This window comes from Micromys minutus (genome assembly GCF_963924665.1).
Source record: "Micromys minutus genome assembly, chromosome: 14".
Taxonomy (NCBI): Eukaryota; Metazoa; Chordata; class Mammalia; order Rodentia; family Muridae; genus Micromys; species Micromys minutus.
The window spans coordinates 44,011,229-44,035,583 of record NC_137983.1 but is presented as its reverse complement, the minus strand read 5'-3'; the positions used below and the strand labels follow the sequence as shown (position 1 = coordinate 44,035,583).

The window sequence follows — 24,355 nt, the reverse complement described above, 5'->3', positions numbered from 1 at the left end:
CACAGAGAGAACACAATGACTGGGATCGTTAGACTGAGCTGGCGCCTAGGAAGCGCCCACGCTGCACCACGGATGTCCACGGCGCAGGCCCTCAGCAGAGAGACGCATCAAACACGTCAGCTGCTAAAGCGGGTCTTACACATCCACGGAGGAGAAACTAATTCTCGCCATGCTCTCGCAGAGGCCAGTGTTGCCCTGATGCCAAAACTGGACCAAGTTAATGCAAAAGCGAGAAAAGAAATCCATAGAGCAATGGCTGCGATGGGCTCACAGTAGATTCTTTGTAATCGTTACCAATGCGGTGCACGAAGGAGCCTGTATCTCAAAACAAACAAAAAAGTTTGTTTTTAAAATTGCCAGTTTTTTTTTTTAAGAGTTCAATGCTAGAATTAAATTAATTTTTCTTGGTATGTGAGATAAATTCAAAATCTAAATACCAACCAGTCCATGCACTCTGTAATGGAACAAAGAAAGAGACATTTTATTGTTTCTACTTTATCTTGTTTTACTTACTTTTTTTCTCCCTATATGCCTGTTTTCTAATGAGAGGAAACAGGAAGGGTGAAGATTTGGAGTGAGGGAGGGAGGAGGAGCTGAGGATCTAGGAGAAGTTGGGGGAGGGAAACCATAATCAGAATATATTGTATGGGGGGGGCAAAATCTCTATTTTTAATTTTAAAAAAGAACTAACAAAGAAACAAACAACTCTAAACCAGATCTACCATAAGGCCCAGCTCCCCCGACTCTGAGTTACACGTGCAGAAGGAAAAGAAGCAACATTCTAAAGACACCTGCAGGCCCTTGGCTGGGGAAACACTGCTCACAAAAGCTAAACTATCAGTAGGGGTCCCTTTTCAGCTGATGGAAAAAAAGCAAGTTGTGACCACACGCACGGTAGGGAATAAAATTAAAAATCTCACCTGTCTAGTACACAAAGTGGAAGTGAAAGTAATTAACTTTCATTAATAATAATAGTAATAATGATAATAATAACAATAATAATAATAAATTCCAGTAATAATAATAAGTAGCACATATCTCTGTCATGTGTGGAAGTCAGGAAGGCATGTGTGGCTCTGGAGCAGAGGTGACAAGGAGCTGGGGAGGGTGAGAGAGAACAGCTGAGGGGAAGCTCCATTTGTCCATTGCACATGATACGCAAGTGTTGAAATGCCACACCAGACCCTGTTGGTTTTCACAATTAATAAATGTTAATCCAAGTTCATTGTAAAATCCCCTCGAGTGCCTGAGATGCTCTGTGTGCAGCCTGAGTTCTCTCCCCATTTTCCCGCTGTCTTTCATACTGTCTCCTCTGTTTGGAACTTATGAGACATCATCCCATCCCTTCAGCATGCCTTACCCTTCTGCCTGCCTTTTCTTTTTCATCTCAGACTTGAAGTAATGAATCTAAGTTGCTCGCGATACCACAAACCAGTGATTCTGACGGTGATTTTGTCACCGGCCTAGGCTCCTTCATGATACCCATGATACCTTGTCTGAAAAATTGTGGAGCATGGTGGAGAGGAAGGGAAGGGCTCAAGTGGCATAATAATGTTTCAGTTCAAAATAAATTTAAAAGGCAAAAAACAGCTTTTAACGGTAAAATAGTACATGAATTCATACTTATATAGAAACATATATAATCTATATATAAATATATGCATAACAATTTCTCAATCAAAAGCCATGAATATATAAGAGAGAAAACTACTACTACTACTACTACTACTACTACTACTACTACTACTACTATTACTACTACTACTACTACTACTACTACTACTACTACTACTACTACTACACACACACACACACACACACACACACACACACACAAAACACAGTAGAAACTTAAACTTACCTTTGCTAAAGAAAACTGTGGTTGCAATATTCCCAACTTGTTACGCAAATATGTCACAAAAAGTGGATGTAAAAATGACCTATTTTAATCAAAATAATGATATTTCATTGTAATAATATCATGAATAACATTATATAACAATAGTTTATTAAAATCAAAACTTCCAGATTAACTAAAATGTACATTTCACAAACCCAAATATCTTAGAATTACATGGACTTGTCTTTTCATTATTAGATTGTGTTCTAATGGCATATTAGATACATAAAAATCTTAAAAGATAATAATTAAAACTGAAAACAAGGGAGCAGTGTAGGCCTATGGCAAATTGATGGTCACAATTACATTGTGTCATTTCACTTTTAGTTTATATTAGCCACAAACACACCTCACGGCATGATAACCTTTGTATTTGCCAGTGAATAGAAGGGGTTCATTATATAGCAGCATCAAATGGTTCCCATAAAATCTCAAGCCACCTCAAAACTCTGCACACCCACTTCTATTTCATCTGCTTAGAACACTGCTTAGTTTCATACCCTGTCCTTGCCTTGGTGTCTGGCTTTTTGTTTGCTTATTTGCTTAGTTCTTTATACAATCTCGTTACTAATCTTCAGTCAGACTTGTGGCTATTAAATATTTATTTCCCATTCTGCAGGGCTTCTCTTCACACAATGACAGTGTTCCTTGTAGCTCATGAAGAGCCATTGATTAGCTGTTAGTTTTAATGCTTACACTACTGGGGTCCTGTACACAAAATTCTTTCCCATGCCAATGAGTTCAGACATACTCCTTATGTTTTCCTCTCTGAGAAGCAGGGTATCAATCTCATGCTGAAATCTTAAAGCCATTTGGAGTTGAGTTTTCTGCAGGGTGAGATATAAGGATTTAGTTTCACTCTTCTACATGTAGCTGTCCAATGTGACCAGCAACATTTGTCGGAGATGCTGTCTTTTCTCCAAAGTGTACTTTTTGGCCTCTTTGTCAAACATCAGGTGTATATGGGTGCATGCTGGGTTAGGATCCTCACTGAATAAACATGACAGTATTTCACCCAAACACTAAAAAATTCTTCCTCTCAGCAGCCCATAGAACTTTCTCCAAAAGCAACGACAGAAACTAGAAAGAGTACACACACTATACAATGGAATGATGAATAATTGAATCAAGGAAGAAATCAAGAAGGAAGCATAAAATTTCTAACAGTAAATTAAAATGAAAACACAACATTCTAAAATCCACGGAGCACACTTTAGGCAGCTCTAAGATGTTGAGAATGTAGCACTAAGTGCTTACATTGAAAAACTTAATGATGTACCTCCAGGCCTTGGAAATTAACAACAAGCAATACACCCAAACCAGATGGGAAAAGATAATCAAAATGAACTAGAGATGAAAAAAATACAAAGAATCTATGAAATGAAGAATTTGTTCCTTGAAAAGATTAAGGAGATTGACAAACCTTTAGCCATTTAACCAAATAATAAAATTAAAGACAAAATGAGAACTATTATGATACCAAAAAAATTCAGAGAATTGTTAAGAATGAGCTTTAAAAATCTAAATTATAAGTGCCTTGCTAACCATACCCCTGGAGCTTCAATACCAAACTAGAAATCTAAAAGAAATATATACATGTGTAAGTGTGTGTGTGTGTGTGTGTGTGTGTGTGTGTGTGTGTGTGTGGTATGCCTACAAAATCCCATTCAAGTTATACTCCCATAACATCCAATAAGATAGAAACAGTAATTAAAAATCTAAAAACACCACTAACAACAAAAATCCTGAGATTGGGGGACAGATGGAGTCAGAGCAAAATTATTCCAGACCTTCAAAAAAGAACAGATGCCAATACTCTTCAAATTAGTACATAAAACAGAAAATGAAGGAATACAATTAGTTGGATGCAAAACCTCTCAATAAAATACTTGGAAGCCCAATTCAAGAATACATAAAAATATTGCCCACTACAATCAAGGCAGCTTTATTATATAAATAGACTTCAAATCATCTCATTATTTGATATCCCTTCATGATAAAAAGTTCTAGGAAAATCTAGGGTTGCAGGAGACATATATGTACATAATAAGGACAATTTATAATATGCCCACTGCCAACATCTTGGTCAATGGGGAAAAATTCAAAACATTCTCACTAAAATCCAGGATACAACAAGGATGCCCACTCTCTCTGTTCATGTTCAATATGATACTTACATTCCTAATTAGAACAGTAAAATTACTGAAAGAGATAAAGTGATTACAAATTAGAGTGAGAGAAGTCAAAGCATCTTTATCTTCAGATGATATGACAGCACACATAAAAGATGCAAAGGATTCCACCAGAAAACCGCTACAACTAGTAAACAGAGTCATCGCTTAGCAGGATATAAAATCAACACACAGACACAGACAGGCAGACAGACAGACAGAAACACACACACACACACACACACACACACACACACACACACACACACACCCCCCAAAATCCAGCTGTGATGGTTTATATAAGCTCAACCCAGGAAGTGGCACTATTAGGAGGTGTAGCCGTGTTAGAGTAGATATGTCACTGTGGGTGTGAGCTTAAGACCCCCATCTTAGCTGCCTGGAAGTCAGTATTCTGTTAGCAGCTTTTGGTTCCTCCTGTACCATGCCTGCCTGCTGATAATGGACTGAAACTCTGAACCTGTAAGACAGCCCCATTTAAATGTTGACATTATAAGACTTGCCATGGTCATGGTGTCTGTTTACAGCAGTAAAACCCTAAGACACCAACCAACTAACCAAAACAAAAAAAAAGTCGCCTTCCTATAAACAAATGAAAAACATCAAGAATTAGAGAAACAATACCATTAACAATAGCCTCAAAAAAAAAAAATCTAACCAAAGAAGTAAAAGACTTATACAAATGAAAATTTAAGACATGATGAAAAAAATTGAAAACACTACCAGAAAATAGAAAGACCTCCCATGCTCATGGATTGGTGGGATTAATATTCTAAAAATTATCATCCTACCAAAAGCAATTTATAGACTCAATATGATCCCCCTTAATATTGCAGCACAAGCTTTTACGAAAAACTTGAAAAACAATCTTAAATTTTATACAGAAATGCCAAATACCCAAGAAAGCTAAAACCATCCTGGACAATTAAAAAACAAAAACCAAAAACAACAAACAAAAACCCAACAAGAACAACAAAAAGCCCTGCTGGAGGTACAAGCATCCTGGACTTTAAGTGACTTACCACAGATCTATAGCAATAAAAACAGTATGGTACTGGGATAAAAATTACCACAAGAGTCTTTCAAACCTCTACTATATCACTCAGTTTCTATTTGGCCAAAGTAAGTGTCATAGTCACAACCAAGGGACTTAATTTGTAGGTCCCCAGGTGAAACAAAACCAAAGCCTTGTTGTAAAGCTTTTCGTGCTGACCCAAGCATTAACTAGGTTACTCTAGTTTGGATCTGCAGGGTTCCCCAGAGACCATGTGTTTATAACCAACCCTCAGTCCATAGGGGCTACTGAAATATGGTAGAGCCTTTTGAAAATGGGGCCTTGTCCTAGTTTGGTTTTTGTGGCTTTGGTAACACACTGACCAAACTCCATGTAAGGATGGAAGGGTTTCTTTGGCTTATATTTCCACATCGCTGTCTGACATTAATGAAAGTCTGGGCAGGAAACCAAGCAGGAACCTGGAGGTGACCAACTTGGGGAGGATTAGAGAAGAATGCTGCTTGCAGGCTGGCTCTCCCTGACTCACTGCCTTCTTAAGCAGCCAGGGCTTACTTGGTGGGAGTTGTACCTTCCACACTGGGCTGAGTCCTCAAACACCAGCCAGCAGTCTGAGGAAACAAAATCCTCCTTTTAATTTTCCTATTCCCAAGTGTATCTAGGTTTGTGCCAAGATGACAAAAACTGACTAAGGAAGACAGGGATGCCCTAAATGTATGCCCCTGAAGAAAGAACCCTGGGGCTTTATCTTCCTCTCTCCTACTACCCAGAGAGCCGGCAAGTGCCAGAGCTTACTGCCATGATGTCCTGCCTAACCACAGTCCCCGAAGCAGCAGGGCTGAGGAGCCATACAGGGAAAACTCCAAATCTATCAGTTAATGCATTTTTAAAATTGGCAAATATCAAGTTTTTAATGTTAATAACAGATTGCTAACTAACACATAAGTGTGGGCTCCTCCTTAAAGTATTGCAGCATTAGGAAGGTTTGAGAGTCCCTGATTTAAGGCCTTTGGTAATCTTCATTTACCAGACATGTCTTAAGACATCGTGAATGTAGCTTGTTAGATACAAAATCTCACAAGAAAGATTTAAGATTTCAGTTCCAGTTCCACGATAATCTTAAAGAAGACAGAGAACGCTAAGTAAATTGGAGCGAGGATTTGTGCTCAGCCCAGGGGAGAGCTAAGGGAGGGCTGTGGGTGAGAGTGAGCACTTGCCGACTTACTGTTTTTCAAGTTCGAAAGTGTATGCTTTTCCCTCAATTTTGACCACATAAGTGACCTGCAGCAAGAGAGAGAGAGAGAGAGAGGAGAGAGAGAGAGAGAGAGAGAGAAAGCACCATTATTAGATATGTCAACTCCTTAAAAGTGACAAGCTCCAATTGATATATATGCACCTTTTATATGACCAGACATTAGAGCCTACATGTCCCCAAACAGAAATGACCCTGCAACAGTCTCAACTATTTCTTGTTTCTTACACATATGTAACCTTTGTAATTCATGCTTTTATTCCCTTGATCCCACATCCCATCCATCCTCATTTAATAAGTAAAATAACACACACACACACACACACACACACACACACACACTCACACACACTCACACAAACCTTATATGCTGTGTTTTTCTCACCCAATAGTGACATCACCTGCACTGCTACCTAGGAACCTGTTACTGTCACCATTAAACCTAAAGGGGAAATCAATCAAATACAAATGTCTTCTGCTACCAAATAACATTGGGACCATAAATAGTAAACAAATCCATATTACAAATAGTAGCAGTCATTATTTGCACGATTGATATATACAATTAACTATTACTGTGTATGTTTTGTTCCTATACATCAAAAGATAAAACAACTGGAAAAATTTTATGATGCCAGTTTCTATAGCCTAAGAAAATAAAACAATTCACAGATATATTGTAATGAAACTTACAAGACACATGCATGGTGCAGACTGGTTAGAATAAAAATTATAGAAACTTTTCTTTAAAAAATCAATTTAAAAACATAAAGAACATTAAGGTGGGGGCTGCAATGGGGCTACTATGAAAGAAATGGAGTTAGATATAATAAAGATATGTATGTAAGAAATTTTTCAAAGACTAAATAAAAATATCCTTTAAAATCCCCAACCTTGTAGATTGAATATTATCCACTGTCAAATCCCTACAGGCTAGTTCTAAAACTAAGGCAGGCTAACACCCAAGTTAATATATATTGACTTAAAATATCTGTATATATTATATATATATGTATATGTATATATATATATATATATATATATATATATATATATATATATATATATACTGTCAATAATATATATATTGAATTAAAATACCTGAGAATAGCAAAAGCAGAAAGATTTAAGGTTTTTTTTTTTTTTTTTTTTTTTTTTTTTAGGGACCGTGTGCTGACTTTGTGGAAAACAATTATCTGACTTGGAAAAACTGAAAACATTCTGAGCCACAACCTTTCACCAACCTCAAGGCACGGAGTAGCCCCTCCCCCCAAGAAGGAATGCTTCAATCTTATCTCGCCATTGCTCCTGGAATGTCTCCAGGGCACGGAGCAGCCCTTCCTCCTAGGAAGAAACGTCCCAACCCTATCTAGATACCCGCCCCTATTCCAGCACAGCTTAGCTCCTGGAATGTGGGCCGAGAACCCCAACTCAAGTCAGTGACAGCCTGTCACCTTAAAAGTCAAATGACCCCACCAATGCTTACATGCCTAATCACCACCGCTAAATCCTGCCCTTTACAAAATATATAAAAAACGTACTAACGGAAAGTTCTGGGTGGCCTCTCCTCTGGGTGTAGACCACCCCCCAGTGCACCGGACTTATAAACCTCTTGCTTTTGCATCGATTTCCGATCTCTCGTCTCATTCATGAAAGTCTCTAGATAGATAGACTCAATTTGGGTCTTACAATGAGGTAATGCTTTAGAAGCAGAACAACAGTACTGCCATATAGAGTCATAAAGATATCTGTGTGGCCAAATATTCCGTTGGTTAAAAACAGCATCTCAGAACTTACTCTGTACGCATTTCTTTGTATTCTTTAGAATGGTTTTTATAATTTTACGCTTTACTGTTTTGCTTTCTGAAGGATTTGGAACTTGTGCATTCGTAGCTTGGAGGCTTTTATGGTACCAGTTTACAGATCATGGCACGTGGTAAATTTTAGTATAGTCTTGCGTGTAAGAATATATATAATTAGTGGCCGTGTTCTCTCTGAGTCAAGTAAGCCGTGCATGACGGCGTGGAGACCAGAAACTAAAGCATTTGAATCTTAAATAAAACAGTTGGGCAATGTTCATACACCTTTTGGGAAGTCCAAGAAAACCGAGACATTTGCCCTGCCTCGGACCAACAATCTTTAGCACACTAAATTAGGCAATAAACAGAATTTCAAAAGGGCTAGGTAGGAAGTTGTTGGTGTGGGCCGGAAGTAGAGTACAAATAAACACCCATCATTTTCCAAACTTCCGGTTTCTTAATTACTTGTGTTTCTGACTCCTTGGCATCCTTGATGTTGGTCTCGATTTTCTCTGGCACTGTGATCTGCAGAAGTGGTGTTTCTATGTCTGCAGAGAGAGGCAGAGTAAGTACCTCTAGGGTAGCATACGGACCCTGTCTCGGCTACATGCTCCTCTAGCCAAGCAGAGAACCCGTGGGACGTACGGGCTTCTGGCTTTCTCCCTCCCCACCCCCACCCATCTCCTCCCACTTTGCAGATGTTCTGATTATGGAAAGTCAGCAAAGGAGGGTCAGTGGTCTCTGGGCTGAGTTCTCCCACTACCAGGGAGAGATGGGCTCCTGAACCCCTAGACCCTGGAACTGGGTGGAGCTCCAATACACCTTAACTAGCCTGTTCTGAACTTCCAGGAGTAAAGCCTGTGAAGCCAGCATGGCAGTTGGCCTGTTAACAGGTGGTCCCTGCCCAGCGGTGACTTCACTTACGCTTGCCTGCAGCGATCAGTTGACCTAGGTATAAGAGGACCAGGAACAATGGCAGCATGGTGTGGCTGCTGGCTTTGCCACAGTGATGACAGTTGGCTGGCGCAACGGCAGCAGCTCGTGGCCCCTACGTCTGAGCTCTTGGGAAGCAGGAAAGCCAGAACCGTGCAAGGACAGGAAGCTCCACGGTGTGGGTGCCACAGTAGTTCTGTGACCAGAGCCCAGAGGACTCAGCATTTTCCCTGAAGAAGTCAGAGGATGCCTGGAGCTACCTCGCATGAGTGCGGACTCTGAAAGAGAGCCATCAGCCCTCTTAGCCCATGAGCCCTGTATCCAGCAAACCTAGTAGCAGTTCTCTCTGCACATGCTCTGCCCTGTATGACTTTATGTGCAATATTTACGTGTATAAAATAAAATGAATACCTTTCCCATTTTGTAAAAAAAAAAAAAAAAAAAAACAGAAACTTTTTCATTGATGGCTTCCTAAACATCTTAATGTTTTTGTCAAGAAATATCTGTAGTAGCTAATGAGTAACAACAAGAAACATTAAATCTCTTTTGTTTACTGAAGAATTTGCTCTGGTTCATGTTGTATAGTATATTGATTTTAGTATTTCTGTATTTCATAAGGCCAGGTGTTTTTTTGTATAATGAAAAAAAAAACTAATAATTGACAGCAAATTCTAAGGGCTTTTACTTCTGTGGTCACTAAAATGCATGACTTCCTAACTGGAACCTTGAGACATTTTTTAAATTTTAAATGGGTCACAAAGTTATGAGTGTTAGTTAGTCATGATTTTATTATGTGGAGGTTAGTATGTAACTAAAATCGGAAACATGCTTACTGGGTGACATTGTTTCTTTTACCTGATTAATGTAGATACATTCAGATAATTCTAATTTAATTCCACCTTTGAACTTTGGAAGGCCAACAAGCAATGGGCCTGGGTAACAAACATTATGGATATTGTATTTGTTTCTGAGTGAGGTTCACCCAGGAAGGCAGATGTAATAGATGCCATACATAGAAATTACAAATGAATCAGTAGTAAGATACACAAATTTCTGTGTGACTGTATAAAGATTAGCTTCTCCCACTCCACGTAGCTCAACAGAAAAGATGTTGTATTTATGGTGAGGAATAACTGAATTAGTGAATGACTTCCAAGGATGTTACTGGTGCTACATTTGTATCTCAAGAAATAATCTGTTGTAGCAGAGGATGGCCTTGCTGGGCATCAATGGGAGGAGAAGCCCTTGGTCCTGCCAAGTCTGGATGCCCCAGTGTAGGAGAATGTCAGGGTTGTGGGATGGAAGGGGGTAGGAAGGGGTGGGTGGGGGAGCACCCTCATAGAAGAAGGGGAGGTGGGAAAGGATAGGGGGTTTATGGATGGAAAACCGGGAAACAGGATAACATTGGAGATGTAAATAAAATATATCCAATAAAAACAGAAGGAATCTATTATGACCTGGACAAGAGATGGATCAGTCAAGAAGACTGGTCCAGTGAGGAGAAAGCAGCATAAATCAGTCCACAGATGACAACCCACAAGGAGAAAAGGAAACAGTGAAAGGTACTTTCTTTTATCTTTGAAAATAAAAACTTCTGCAGAAAAAGAAAATCCCCCACTTATCCTCATAAATCCCCTTCTCAGTAAAACTTTTATATTTATTAAATATGCACTCAAAAAGTTTATGGCAGACTAGAGATAAAGAGACATTCCATCCCTTTATAGCCAGACAACTACAATCAATTTTGTAGGTAGTCATCATATTTATTAGGGGGCAAATAAAATCCCATGTTCCTTAGAGACAACCACAAGGTGTACCGAAATCCAGATATCAAGACCACCTCTCCGAGAAGACGGCTTAAAGATCTGGTGATATTGCCCCGACTGGACCGTCTCCTCTAGCCTTTAGGGTTTCTTCACAGCAAAGACGTTCAGAATCCTTTCTGGGTTTTCTGTGATTGGTGGGTCCGCAGGTGCGCTAAGGATGGGTTAAAACAAAGGAGTGTGGGGTTTAAGCAATAACAGTCATTGCGTGCAGTGAGGTCTAATAAAAATCAGTGGGCTTAGAACATGAAGGAACACTTATAAAAGGCACCCTGGAGAGTTTGAAAGAGACAGGCTAACAGAAATAGTTCTAAAAGTGCTAAGTGTGAATATAGTACAAGCACAGCTAAGCAAGAATATAGCAAAATGTTCACTATGTTGCAACAATTCATTATGAGTTAATATGGTTGAGTGTCACATCTTACTGTATACTGTTTCCCACATTTTAATCTACTAAACTATGCATTACAAACCTATTGCTGTCCTCCTTACCCTCTCTTCTAGATTTTTTAAAAATAACTACTTTGGAAGGAGTTGTAAAGTCCAGGTTGTTTTTTGCATAGTATTTAAAATATTTACAGATTTTTCTGGCAGTATAAAAAATTTTGCAAGAACATGGGGCTGTTGAGATGGCCCTGCAGTTAAAAGCCCTTACTGCTCTTGCAGAGGACCTGAGTTTTCATTCCCAGCACCCACATCACAGCCCACAACAACCTGTAACTCCAGTTCCAGAGGATCCAATGCCCTCTTTTGACCCAAGGGTTCTCATACGTACCATAATACACATCAGCTCATAAAAGTGCACACATACATCTAAAAATAATAAATCCAAGTTTTAAGGCTGTTCTAGGAGAACCCATATTCCATCTTTTGCTTCATTTCTTCTTTTGAAAAGAACATATTTGCACAGCTGATGCATGTGTGTCAGAGAAATTATCTTATATGTACTTTCATATAATTATAATCACATCAAGAAAACTATACAATGAAAACAAATCTTTTGATAATTCACTTTATAAACACACCCTCAATTTTGCCTCCTTGGGCTTGTCACCGAATCACTTCCCCATATCTAGAATGTTTAATATGCTAGTAAATTTACCAACACCATCATACGGTAAGTCGGACTCTGACGTGGATATGATCTACTAGACATGTATTCCTTTACCTCTATTATTGTTTTCATCTTTTGATTCCATTTTATTGAAATGTAGCATCGTGAGAAACAGTTTCCCCAGTTTGGGTAACCATTTATCTGTTGCAAAACCTTTGGTGTCATTTCTAGGTTTGAGCTGGTAAGTGCTTGTGTATTACAAAGGCATGTGTGCAAGAAGGTCCCCTTAAACTTGAAGGGAGGGGCACTATTAGGAGGCGTGGCCCTGTTGAAGAAAGTGTATTACTTGGGGGTAGGCTTTGAGGTTTCAGAAAAACTGGCTTACCATCTCTCCCCTCCCCCCACCCTGTTGCCTAAGGATCCAGAGGTAGAAATCTCAATTACCAGCTCCAAGTCTGCCTGCATGCTACCATGCTTCCTGCCATGAGTTGCTGTGGTCATGGTGTTTCCTCTCAGCAATAAAACCCCCAACTAAGCATATGTCGCAATTTCTGTGGAAATATAATTTTGATCGGGGCGGGGAGCAGGGATGGGGAATGAACACCCAAGAGTTATGTACTGATTCTGCAGATCTTTCAAAGTATCACATTCAAAACTGAAACAAAGAGGTGCTTGGCAGCTCCAGGAGAGAGCTGAAAGCTGCTAAGAGAAAGTTAAGGTTGATGACAACCTCAAAATCTGCCCTTGAGGACAGTTTCAGCAAAGGGGAGTGGCCTGACTACACAGGGCTGTGTGAACATTTGTGTCTCAAGACATGCTGAAATTAACATATGCTGCACATAAGCACATACATGCAGCCCTTAGTCAGTATGAGCTGACATGAGAGGAGACAAGCAGTTTGACAATCATAGCAGTGTGAAATATTAGAATGTGATGTGTGTGTGTGTGTGTGTGTGTGTGTGTGTGTGTGTGTGTGTGTGTGTTTCACTTCTTTTGGGGACCATCAGCCCTTCCAGGTTAGAAATTAAACCAGAAGTTGTAAATAAACCTCCACGTGGAGAGCAATTGGAATGTCTTATATCTATGGCTATTTATCATCTACATACTTTACTCATGAAGGTGCTCCTTAAATATGTTGCACTGACTCTAAACAGACCACCTGACTTGTGCTCTGAAGGAACTAATTTAGCATTGGTAGCATAGAAATCATAATAAATGATGTTAATCATATGTTTGAAGTCACCATTAAATCTCCCATGCTTAAATTTGGATATCAGCACTTAGTCTTGAGATGGATGAATAACTCCTCAGGACAGGGATTGTAAAGAACAACTATAAACAATGAGAGAAATGGAAAGGACAGAGCATCTTGGGGCTTCCATCCACAATAATACAAAATCATTCAAGCATTCTAAGTGGAATAATGATGTTTATTTCCATAGAGAGATAACATGGATACAGCTGAGGTTAGTGATATATATATATATATATATATATATATATATATGTGTGTGTGTGTGTGTGTGTGTGTGTGTGTGTGTGTGTGTGTGTGTGTGTCCTGGAGACAGTGTGTTCACTTAGGAGCATTCTGTGCACTTATTCCTGCACTGTCTACATACATGTGAATTCGAGAACAGGAAGAAAAAGAAAAAAACCAAAGCTGTGAAGAGGAACTTCAGATGCTATTCTGCACGGGTGTTTCTGGTTTCACTAGGTGAATCATTTGATATGAAAATAGATGATATTCAGATTACTGTACAGCTGATACCCATGGTGACACGGGCTGGGGGATCTAATAAAGTAAAGGTATGTTAAAGCCGGGCATCGCTGGGAAGGTCCGGTCTGGACAGTGCAGGGAGGGCTGCGAGTGTTTGTCCGAGCTGAAAAGCAGAGACTTATGATCACGGGAAGAACGGCATTGGAAAAATGAGGAAATGAGATTGTCAGGGAGAAATAATATGGAAAGGAAAATCCAAAGAGAAACTGTGAATGATAATGCTGGTTTGGTGCCTAACGTAAGAATACTCCAGGGAGAATAAAACTATGTTTAAGATGACTAAAGAGTTAAGAAGTCACAACAATGGGTTAAAATAAGATATTATTCCAGAGGGGAACACCAAGCAAAAGCTTCTCTGTTCCCAAAGAGTCAAGAAGAGACTCTTGAGGAGGAAGCTTGTTATTGCGCTGGCAAATGTAGAATGTCCCAGTGTATGCTCCAGGTAACGGTTCCACAGCAAAAGACTTGTTGGGAGGAATACCTGGCTGAAGCCAGGACGATGCAGGTTGGCTTCCAAATGATGTATGGACCAGAAAAACAACAACAAACTGGAAATGTCAGGAATGACAATGCCTGACAAAAGTTTCAGGAGCTAAGCCTCAAAGTCTCTCAGGACACATTGCTCATCAGAGCATCATGGCTTAGGTTGGTATTTGTCTTGGTTAAGGCCTCTTCTATGGCTGTGATGAAACACTGTGACCAAAAGCAACTGGAGAGGAAAGGGTTTATATCACTTACACTTCCAGGTAACAGCCCGTTACTGAGAAAAGTCAGGACAGGCCCTTTAGTAGGATACAGAATACAGAAGCCATGGAGGAAGGCTGTTTGCCGGCTTGCTCCCTGTAGCTTGCTCAGCATGGTTTCTTAAGGGAATGGCAATACCCACCAGCAATACTTAAACATCAACTATCAATCAAAGAAAGGGGGGGGGAGGAGAAAGGGAGAGGAGGAGAGAGAGAAAGAGGAAGGAAGGAAGAAAGGAAGAAAGGAAGGAAGGAAGGAAGGAAGGAAGGAAGAAAGAAAGAGAGAGAGAGAGAGAGAGAGGGAGGGAGGGAGGAAGGAAGGAAGGAAGGAAGGAAGGAAGGAAGGAAGGAAGAAAGGAAGGAAGGAAGGAAGAAAGGAAGAAAGAAAGAAAGAGAGAGAGAGAGAGGGAGGGAGGGAGGAAGGAAGGAAGGAAGGAAGAAAGAAAGAAAAAGAAAGCAAGCATTACAGGCTTGCCCATAGGTCAATTTAGTAGGAACATTTTCTCAACTGAGGTTCCCTCTTCCAAAATGACTATAGTTTGTGTCAAGTTGACAAACAAATGAGCCATCGTGACATATTATCTTCTTAAATAATTGAGTGGATGCCAACTCTCAGAAGGCCACATAGCTTGCTCAAAACTGAGGCAGATGCTAAAATACTAGGGCTTCAGTGTGGGTCCATCTTTCCAGACTTTGCCATTAGGCGGCAGTCTTCCTTGGAGGAAAGCTGTGTGGTTTCCTATCCTGTGTAAAAACCTTTGCTAGAAGCTGGAAGAATCACCATGTCAGGACTTAGGAAGAAAAGTGAGAAGATGCGCAGATGAAGAGGTCACGGAAATTTTCTTAGAGGCCAAAAGACTGTAACTTCAAAAGGAAAAAAACAGTCTACCAAAAGTAAGGTACACCTGAAGGAAATTCATAGATTGCAGAGTTTTCTAGTTAAGAAGGCAAAGATATCTTATCTCCTTGTACAAAGCTCACGTGCAAGTGGATCAAAGATCTCCACATGAAACCAAGTACACTGAAACTATTAGAAGAGAAAGTAGGGAAAACCTTAAAACACATAGGCACAGGGGAAATTTTCCTGAACAGAACACCAATGGCTTGTGCTCTAAGGTCAAAGATCAAGAAATGGAACTTAATGATATTGCAAAGTTTCTGTAAGGCTAAGGACACTGTCAAGAAAACAAAACCTCAGCCAACAAATTGGGAAAAGATCTTTACCAACCGCACATCAGATAGAGGCCTAATATCCAAGGTATACAAAGAACTCAAGAAGCGAGATACCAGAGAATCAAACAACCCTATTAAAAAATGGGGTACAGACATAAACAAAAAAGTTCTCAATTGAGGAATATCGAATGGCTGAGAAGCATCTAAGGAAGTGCTCAACATCCTTAGCCATCAGGGAAATGTAAATCAAAACAGCCCTGAGATTCCACCTCACACCAGTCATAATGGCTAAGATAAAAAACTCAGATGACAGCAGATGCTGGTGAGGATATGGAGAAAGAGGAACACTTCTCCACTGTTGGTGGGGTTGTAAACTGATACAACCACTCTGGAAATCAATCTGGCAGTTCCTCAGAAAATTGGACATAGTCCTACCTGAAGACCTAGTTATTCCACTTCTGGGCATATACCCCAGATTTGCTCCAACATACAATAAGGGCACATGCACCAGAATGTTCATAGCAGCCCTATTTATAATAGCCAGAAGCTGGAAAGAACCCAGATGTACTTCAGTAGATGAATGGATACAAAAATTGTGGTACATTTTCACAATGGAATACTACTCAGCTATTAGAAACAATGGCTTTATGAAATTCCTAAGAAAATGGATGCATCTAAAGAATATCATCCTGAGTAAGGTAACCCAGTCACAAAAGAACAGACATAATATGCAGTTACTGATAATTGGATACTAACCTCAGAAACCTCTGAACACTCCAGAAACAACTCACAGGCCATTTGAAGCTCAAGAAAAACAAAGGTGAAAAAATGAAAGCCTCAGTTCTTCATAGGGGAAAAAAATGTATAGCACCCTCTCAGAGTGTGGTACACCTGGACCTTAAATCACTAATAATCCAAGAGCTAAGAATATAGCCTTGTGGCAATTCTTGGTATTCAAAGATCATTATGCTTAATCTATACTCACCAAGAAATCTGTTTCCATGTTACGTTCTGTCCTACACGTACTTTATGCTTGTGGTAACTAGTGGGATTTCTATGCATGCTAACAAACCTCTAAAATAATTAAGTACTGACAAAAAATATTCATATAGTGTTATGCCAAAATGCCTTTATAAATCTGTATATGTATCCCTCTTTTTTAAAAAATAAAGTTGTAAGAGAGAAAAAAAACAGAAAAAAAAAAGAAGGCAAAGCTAGAATAGAAAGTGTTCCCCAAGGCCTACAGAATGCAGCAAGAGAGAAACGACTCCCTAATCCCAGTTCTTCTACATCTTCACTGTGCCGCGCAGAGCAGGAGTTTGAACTGCACAAAGTACAAAATACGGTCTTCAGTTTTTTCGAGAATGTTCTGCGGGCAGTGCATGCAGTGATTGTTACACACAAGGAGCATAGGCATACCAAAGGCAAGAGGAGAAAAGACAGAGGGGATCCTTGTTTACAGGAGGAAGGTATATCTCTCCCTTGACCCGTCTTGGTCATAAATAGAATGTTGCTGAAGAAGTATGTTAGTGACCAGCCAACTTCATCTTCCTCCTAATTATGGAAAGGATGAGTCTAAGATAGTCTGGAAGATAATTACAGGCCAAGTACTGCATCCTGGATATGTGAGTCCTCATTAAACAAACAAGGGGGGAGACTCGGTTTTTATTCAGGGTTTGGTGTCTGGTTGGCCAACCATTCCAAAATTATAGTGAGGGATATAAGGCAAAATTATAAGTAGGCATTAAGTTTTGTGATGTCCATTATGCTTTCATGTTTGTAGAGTTATAGTAATATAACCAAATGCACAATCAATATGGTGAAGATATACATCCCATCAAAAATTCCCTCAGTAGGTTTGGCTTTTCCTTCTCCTGATAGACTGTCTCGAAAACCCTTCATCTTTGTTTTCTTACTTTAGTGATGTTAAATGTTGAGATAGTGTCCCATTGACCTTCCCTTTCATATTTGCATAGCGGTGATAGAAGAGAAGCCAATTCCCACAAGTTGTCTGTCCTCTGACCTCTACACAGATTCTGTGGCATGTGCATGTACATATATGCACATAATTAATAAACACAGCCTACAATCAATGGCAGGCTGGGAAATATACAGCTGTCTCCATGGAGACAAAACCAAAAGCAAAACCGAAACCACACAAGTGCATTTGTAAATCTCAAACCAACAGTTGATATTTTGTAGAACTGGAAAAGAGAGGAAATTCTGCCACAAGAGCACACAGTCACCAGTGTCTTGGGGGCCAAGATAAGATTACAGTAAAAATAATTAAGAATTGTTACATTGTGAGGGTTAGCTTTCATTTACCTCGGCAATTTAAGTCAGTTTAACCGACTTGTGCAAGCTTGCAAACATTCGTGATCCATTCCAATGGGCTGGTGTGCAGTGCCCACAATACACCAGCGCCAAGGGACTTAGTCAACAGTACAGCGGACCCGCTCACTGTGGCCTCAATTATATCACATTTGATGAATGACAACCACATAAAAGAAGCCCTTGTCTTTGGAAGAGAGCTGTGCAGAAAAGTAACCCTGGACATTTTTCTTCCTCAGATTAATGATAAATTTACTTTTGATGTTTTTTTGGGGGGGGTTGTTTTTATTTGTATGGGTGTTTTGTCTAAATGCGTGTGCACTGCGTATGTCTAGTGTCCACTGAGGCTAGGAGAGGGTTTCGGATTCCCTGGAACTGGAGTTAGACAGCTGTGAGCTGCCATGTGGTCATAGGGAAGGGCAGCCCATGCTCTCGGTTCCTGAGCCGCCTCTCCAGCCCCTTTTGAACTTAGCGCAGTTTAACATTATGGAAGAGAAGACACACTGGCCAAACAGTCTGGGATGTCTGAGGTGGGGAGGCTAGAAGGAGACAGAGAAAAGGCAGGCCACCCTAGGCAGAGAGAAAATGGGGACAGGAAAGCTATGGCCCTCAGGAAGCAAGGGTGTCCTGGGGTCTCCTGACAGCTCCATGAGAATCAAGTCTTTGTCTGCTCCATATGGGTACCCATTTCTCCCCAAGAGAAGAGCAGATAAGGTAGAAATGGACCAGACAATACATAGAAGACGCCAGACATTGGTGCATTTGTTCAGCCACTGCTGATTTATTAGTCCATGGTTTAGAGTCCTCTCTCCTCTGCAGAGGAGGGAGAGAAGCTGTGAGTTGGGTTCGGTTTCTTTTTCCTTTTTCTTGCTCAAAATGCCAGTTTCTCATGGTTAATCCATATCATCCTCTTTCTGATAAGTGGATATTAGCCCAAAAGTACAGAATACCTCAGATACAACCCACGGACTGCAAGAAGTTTAATAGGCAGAAAGGCCCAAGTGAGGATCCTTCAATCTTAGAGGGGAGAAGAAAATGATCATGGGAGTCAGGAGGGAGGGAGAGATCTGTATGGGAAAGGGGAGGAGAAAGGGGACAGGATCAAGTATGGGGTAGGGGTAGGGACAAGAGAGAAGCCCAGCGGGCCAGGAGAATGAATGGAAATATGCAGCCTTGGAAGAGTGAGAGTTGAAGAACCCTCTAGAAAGTACCAGAGACCTGGAAGGTGAGACTCTCAGGACTCAGTGGGGTTGGGGGTGGGGTGACCAAATGCCCAACAGTGGGGAGAGGGAACTTGAAGAGTCCACCTCTAGTAGATAGAGCCTCAATTAGAAGGACATTTCTGACCCAGAATTGTTCCTGTCTAAAAGAACTGCAGGACAAAAATGGAGAAGAGACTGAAGGAAAGGGTCCAATGACCGGCACAACTTGGTATCCATCTCATGGTGGAGCACCAAGGCCTGATGCTATGTGTGCTCATAGACAGGTGCCTGGCATGGCTGTCCTCTGGAAGTTCCAAGCAGCAGCTGACTGAAACAGATGCAGATACTTAGAGTCAATTATTGGACTGAAGTTGGGGACCCTGAGGTTGGATTAAGGGTTTGATTGAAGAAGCTGAAGGAGAGGGAGACCTCATAGGAAGGCCAGCAGCTTCAACTAACCCAGAGCCCAAGGAGCACCCAGAGAATGAGCCACCAACCAGGCAGCAAACACAGGCTGATCCAAGGCTCCTAGCACATATATAACAGAGGATTGCCTGATCTGGCCTCAGTGTAAGAAGATGCGCCCAATCCTCCAGAGATTTGAGACCCCAGGGAAGAGGGATGTCTGGGCAGGGAGCACCCTCTCAGAGACAAGGGGGAGGAGGAATGGAATAGGAACTGTGGGAGAAGGGGGGAGCAACAGCTGGAATATAAATAAATGAATTTTTTAAAAAGAACTATAAAAAAATTCCTGGTTTGCACAAAACCACAGAGTTTCTTCCATATTTTGCATCTGTGTATTTACTGGTAATGAAAATGCCGGTCGTGTTTTATTCTGGATATTTTCTTTCCAACTTCTTATGTTTATTTATGCAGACTGCATCTGGTAGAGATTTTGCAGCTGGTGGCTCTGAAGTTATCTCTCTGTGTGCATCTATGTGTGTGTTTGAGGTTAATGCTAAAATTTTTCTGTACAACTATCCCAAAAACACGTTGAAGTAATCATACCTTTCCTACGGTACTGATGCTAAGAAACTTTTTTTTAGTTAAATTATTTTATTTACATTCAAAATTTGTCCTCCTTCCTGGTCCCCCTCCCCTAGTTATTCACACCATCCCCCATTGCTTCTGCTTCTGAAAGGGTACTTCTCCACCTACCTACCCCTGCCAGCATCCCCCTTCCCTGGAGCACCAAGTTTCTACAAGGTTAAGAACATCCTTTCCCACTGAGGCCAGACAAGGTAATCTACTACATATGTGCTGGAGCCATGAAGCAGCCCATGCATGTATGCGTCTCTAGGAGCTCTTGGCAGTGGAGGGTGGGGTTCCCAGTTAGTTGATACTGTGTTCTTCCTATAGGGTTACAGTACCCTTCAGATCCTTCAGTCCTCCCCTAACTCTTCCATAAGGGTTCCCGACCTTAGCCCAGGGATTGGCTATAATTATCTACATCTGTCTCAGTCAGCTGCTGGTAGGCCCTCTCAGAGGATAGCAATTCCAGGCACTTGTCTGCAAACAGATCTTGGCTTCAGCATCTATGCATGGGTTGGATCCCAAGTTGGGGTGGTCTCTTGGTGGTCTTTCCTTCAGCCTCTGCTCCATGTTTGTCCCTGCATTTCTTTTAGACAGGAGCAATTCTGGGTCAAAAATTTTGAGGATGGGTGGGTGGCCCCATGCCTCAACTGGGGGCCATGTCTCTCTACTGGTAGTGTTCTCTTCAGGTTCCATCTCCCTGCTGTTGGGAAGTTTGGCTAATGTCATCCCCACTGAGTCCTGGGAGCCTGTCACATCCCAGGCCTCTGGTACTTCTAAGAGTTCCACCTTGCCCCAACCCCATTACCACACATTTCCATCTATTCTCCTGGTCTTCTTGGCTTCTCTCTTGTCTACCCCAATACCTGATCCAACCCCCTTTCCCTCTACCACCCAGGCCCCTCCCTCCCTCTGCTTCTTGAGATTATTTTGTTCCCCACTCTAAGTGGGATTAAAGCTTCCACACTTGGACCTTCTTTCTTAGTCTTCATACGACATGGTAGTTATATCGTGGGTATTCTGTGCGTTTTTGGCTAATATCCACTCATCAGTGAGTACATACCACGCATGTCCTTTTGGGTCTGGGTTACCTCTCTTAGAATGGTATTTTTTAGTTCCATACACTTGCCTGCAAAATTTATGATGCCCATGTTTTTAATAGCTGAATAGTATTCCATTGTGAAAATGATCCACATGTTCTGTATCCATTCTTCAGTTGAGGAACATCTGGGTTGTTTCCAGCTTCTGGCTATTATAAATAAGGATGCTATGAACATAGTGAAGCACGTGTCCTTGTAGTATGGTAGAACATCCTTAGGATATATGCCCAGAAATGGTATAGCTGGGTCTTCAGGTAGAACTATTTCCAATTTTCTGAGGAACTCCCAGATTGATATCCAGAGTGGTTGTACCAGTTTGTAATCCCACCATCAACAGAGTGTTCCTTTTTCTCCACATCCTTGCCAGCATGTGCTGTCGCTTGAGGTTGTTTGTTTTTGTTTTGTGTTTTTTAAAGATTTATTCCATGTATGTGAGTACACTGTAGCTGTCTTCAGACACAACAGAAGAGGGCATCAGATCTCATTGCAGATGGTTGTGAGCCACCATGTGGTTGCTGGGAATTGAATTCAGGACCTCTGGAAGAGCAGTCAGTGCTCTTAATCGCTGAGCCATCTCTCTAACCCCTTGAGGTTTTTATCTTAGCCATTCTGAATGGTGTTAAAATGAAATCTCAGGGTCATTTTGATGTACATTTTCCTGATGACTAAGGATACTGAATATCTCTTTAAGTGTATCTTGGCCATTTAAGATTCTTCTGTTGAGAATTTTCTATTTAGTTCTGTACCTCATTTTGGGGGGAGGGAGGGAGTCCTGGGATAATATCAATTCTATCAGAAAGCAGTCTATATACAGAAATATTTGAATATTAATATCCTTTGGAAGGTAAACTTTTCACTATTCATGATCATAACAGAAAAAAAGGAGCCATGTGTGTGTGTGTGTGTGTGTGTGTGTGTGCATGTGCACGTGTGTGCATGTGCATAAATTTATGGGGCATTTTGCACATAGTAAAAATACGCAAATGTTTTATAGTTCCCACTTGTGTAGAGATCTTGCTCCAATAATGCATTGCAACCAAAGCGTAGAACTCAAGACTAGTCCTTGGTCAGGCATATAACATTTTAGTGGTTATATACCTAAAGGAGTTTGGTAACCTGCTGGCTCTGTAGTGAATCATCTGGTCTCTATTTCAGTATTAATGGTGAAGAATGTTGAAGTACCTACATTCATTACATTTGGACCCAACTGAGAGTTAGTTGACTCTTATTTTTATTGGATATTTTCTATATTTACATTTCAAATGTTATCACCCTTCTCCCTCTCTGCCATCCCCCCTCTCCTTGCTTCTATAAATATGCTCTCACTCCCACCCACACACTCCCACCTCATCGCCCTGGCAGTCCTCATTTCTTAATGTGGTTATTTGGGTTTTTGTTAAGAGTCTAACTTCTTGAGTTCTTTCTATACTTTAGGTATTAGCTCTCTGTGGAACATAGAGTGAAGAATCAGTACCCTTTCTTTATACAAATAATAAATAGGTTGCAGTAGAAATTAGGAAAATATAGTCACAAATTATACAAAATATCTTAGTGTAACTCTAACCAATCAAGTAAAAGGTCTATATGACAAAAACTTCCGGTCCCTAAAGAAAAAAGTTGAAGAAGACCTCAGAAAATGGAAAAATCTCCCATGCTCATGGATTGGTAGGATTAATATAGTAAAAATGGCCATCTTACCCAAGTAATCTACAGGTTTAATGCAATCCCCATAAAAATTCCAACACAATTCTTCACAGACACAGAAAGAGCAATCTTCAATTTCATACAAAAAGTCAAAAGACCCAAGACAGTAAAAACAATTCTTAATAATAAAGAACATCTGGGAGATTACCATCCCTGATGTCAGGCTGTACTACAGAGCAATGGTGATAAAACTGCATGGTTGGTATAGAAACATACAGGTTGATCAATGGAATAGAATTGAAGACCCAGAAATAAACCCACACACTTATGAATACTTTTTTTTGACAAAACAGCCAAACCATTCAGTGAAAAAAAAAGAAGGCATCTTCAACAAATGGTGCTGGTCCAACTGGTGTTATGCATATAGAAAAATGTAAATTGATCCATATTTATCACCTTGTACAAAAAACTCAAGTCCAAGTGAATCAAGGACCTCAACATAAAACCCAGATATAACATAAAACAAATATACTGAATCTAATAGAAGAGAAAGTGGGAAACAGACTCAAATATACTGGCACAGGAGAAAATTCCTGAACAGAACACCAGTGGTTTAGGCTCTAAGATCAACCATTAACAAATGGGACCTCATGAAACTGAAAAGTTTCTGTAAGGCAAAGGACACTGTCAACAGGACAAAATAGCAACTTACAGATTGGCAAAAGATCTTTACTAACCCTACATCCGATAGAGGACTAATATCCAAGATATCTTCTTTAGTATAAGGCAACTGAACACACACGTCCATCAGTCCACCATCCCATTTGTTTTGGGGTTTTGTTATTTTTTATTGAAAAATTATACAATATATTCTGATCACAATTTCTCCTCCCTCATCTCCTCCTTCACCTTCCCAACCATAAATCCCGTGGCTTTTATCCCTCTCTCTTTAGGAAACCAACAGGGAGAGAGAGAGAGAGAGAGAGAGAGAGAGAGAGAGAGAGAGAGAGAGAGAGAGAGAGAGAGAGAGAGAGAAAGAGAGAGAGAGAGCAGAATGGAAAAAAAGAAAAAGCACACACACACACCAAAATAAATAAAAATTGGACACAATAGTATATCAACAAAATAGCAGTAAGATAAAAACAAAGCCTTCTTTTTTGAAGTAAATAATGAATAATATATAGACCCACAGCTGGTCAATTGTCACAAAATAAAAGAGTGTGGAAGTGTTCAGTTCTAAATAGAACATTGATATCATGATCCCTGTCCCCAAGGTTCAGTGATGGTTGTGGAAGAAGACAAAGAAATATTTTAATAATGAGGTACTGAGTATCTGCTACAAAACAATATTTATCCAACATGATGACATGGTGTAGTCACTGCACACATTA

General features: G+C 40.4%; 2 protein-coding genes across 2 annotated transcripts in view; both read right to left on the bottom strand.

Annotated features, from left to right (window-relative positions):
- Positions 1 to 9,134, bottom strand: part of LOC308429921 (A disintegrin and metallopeptidase domain 3-like) — a gene marked incomplete at both ends in the record, with an annotated part of 51,734 nt that extends 42,600 nt beyond the window's left edge. Inside the window, 4 exon segments of the mRNA XM_080928955.1 lie at positions 1,862 to 1,940; positions 6,327 to 6,382; positions 8,618 to 8,700; positions 9,077 to 9,134. Of these exon segments, the coding sequence (XP_080785081.1) occupies positions 1,862 to 1,940; positions 6,327 to 6,382; positions 8,618 to 8,700; positions 9,077 to 9,134 (276 nt within the window).
- A 1,881-nt stretch (positions 9,135 to 11,015) lies between these two features.
- The window catches only part of LOC308429920 (disintegrin and metalloproteinase domain-containing protein 5-like), a gene marked incomplete at both ends in the record, with an annotated part of 62,250 nt that continues 48,910 nt past the window's right edge, over positions 11,016 to 24,355 (bottom strand). Inside the window, one exon of the mRNA XM_080928954.1 lies at positions 11,016 to 11,062. Within this exon, the coding sequence (XP_080785080.1) occupies positions 11,016 to 11,062 (47 nt within the window). The remainder of the gene's footprint in view (positions 11,063 to 24,355) is intronic.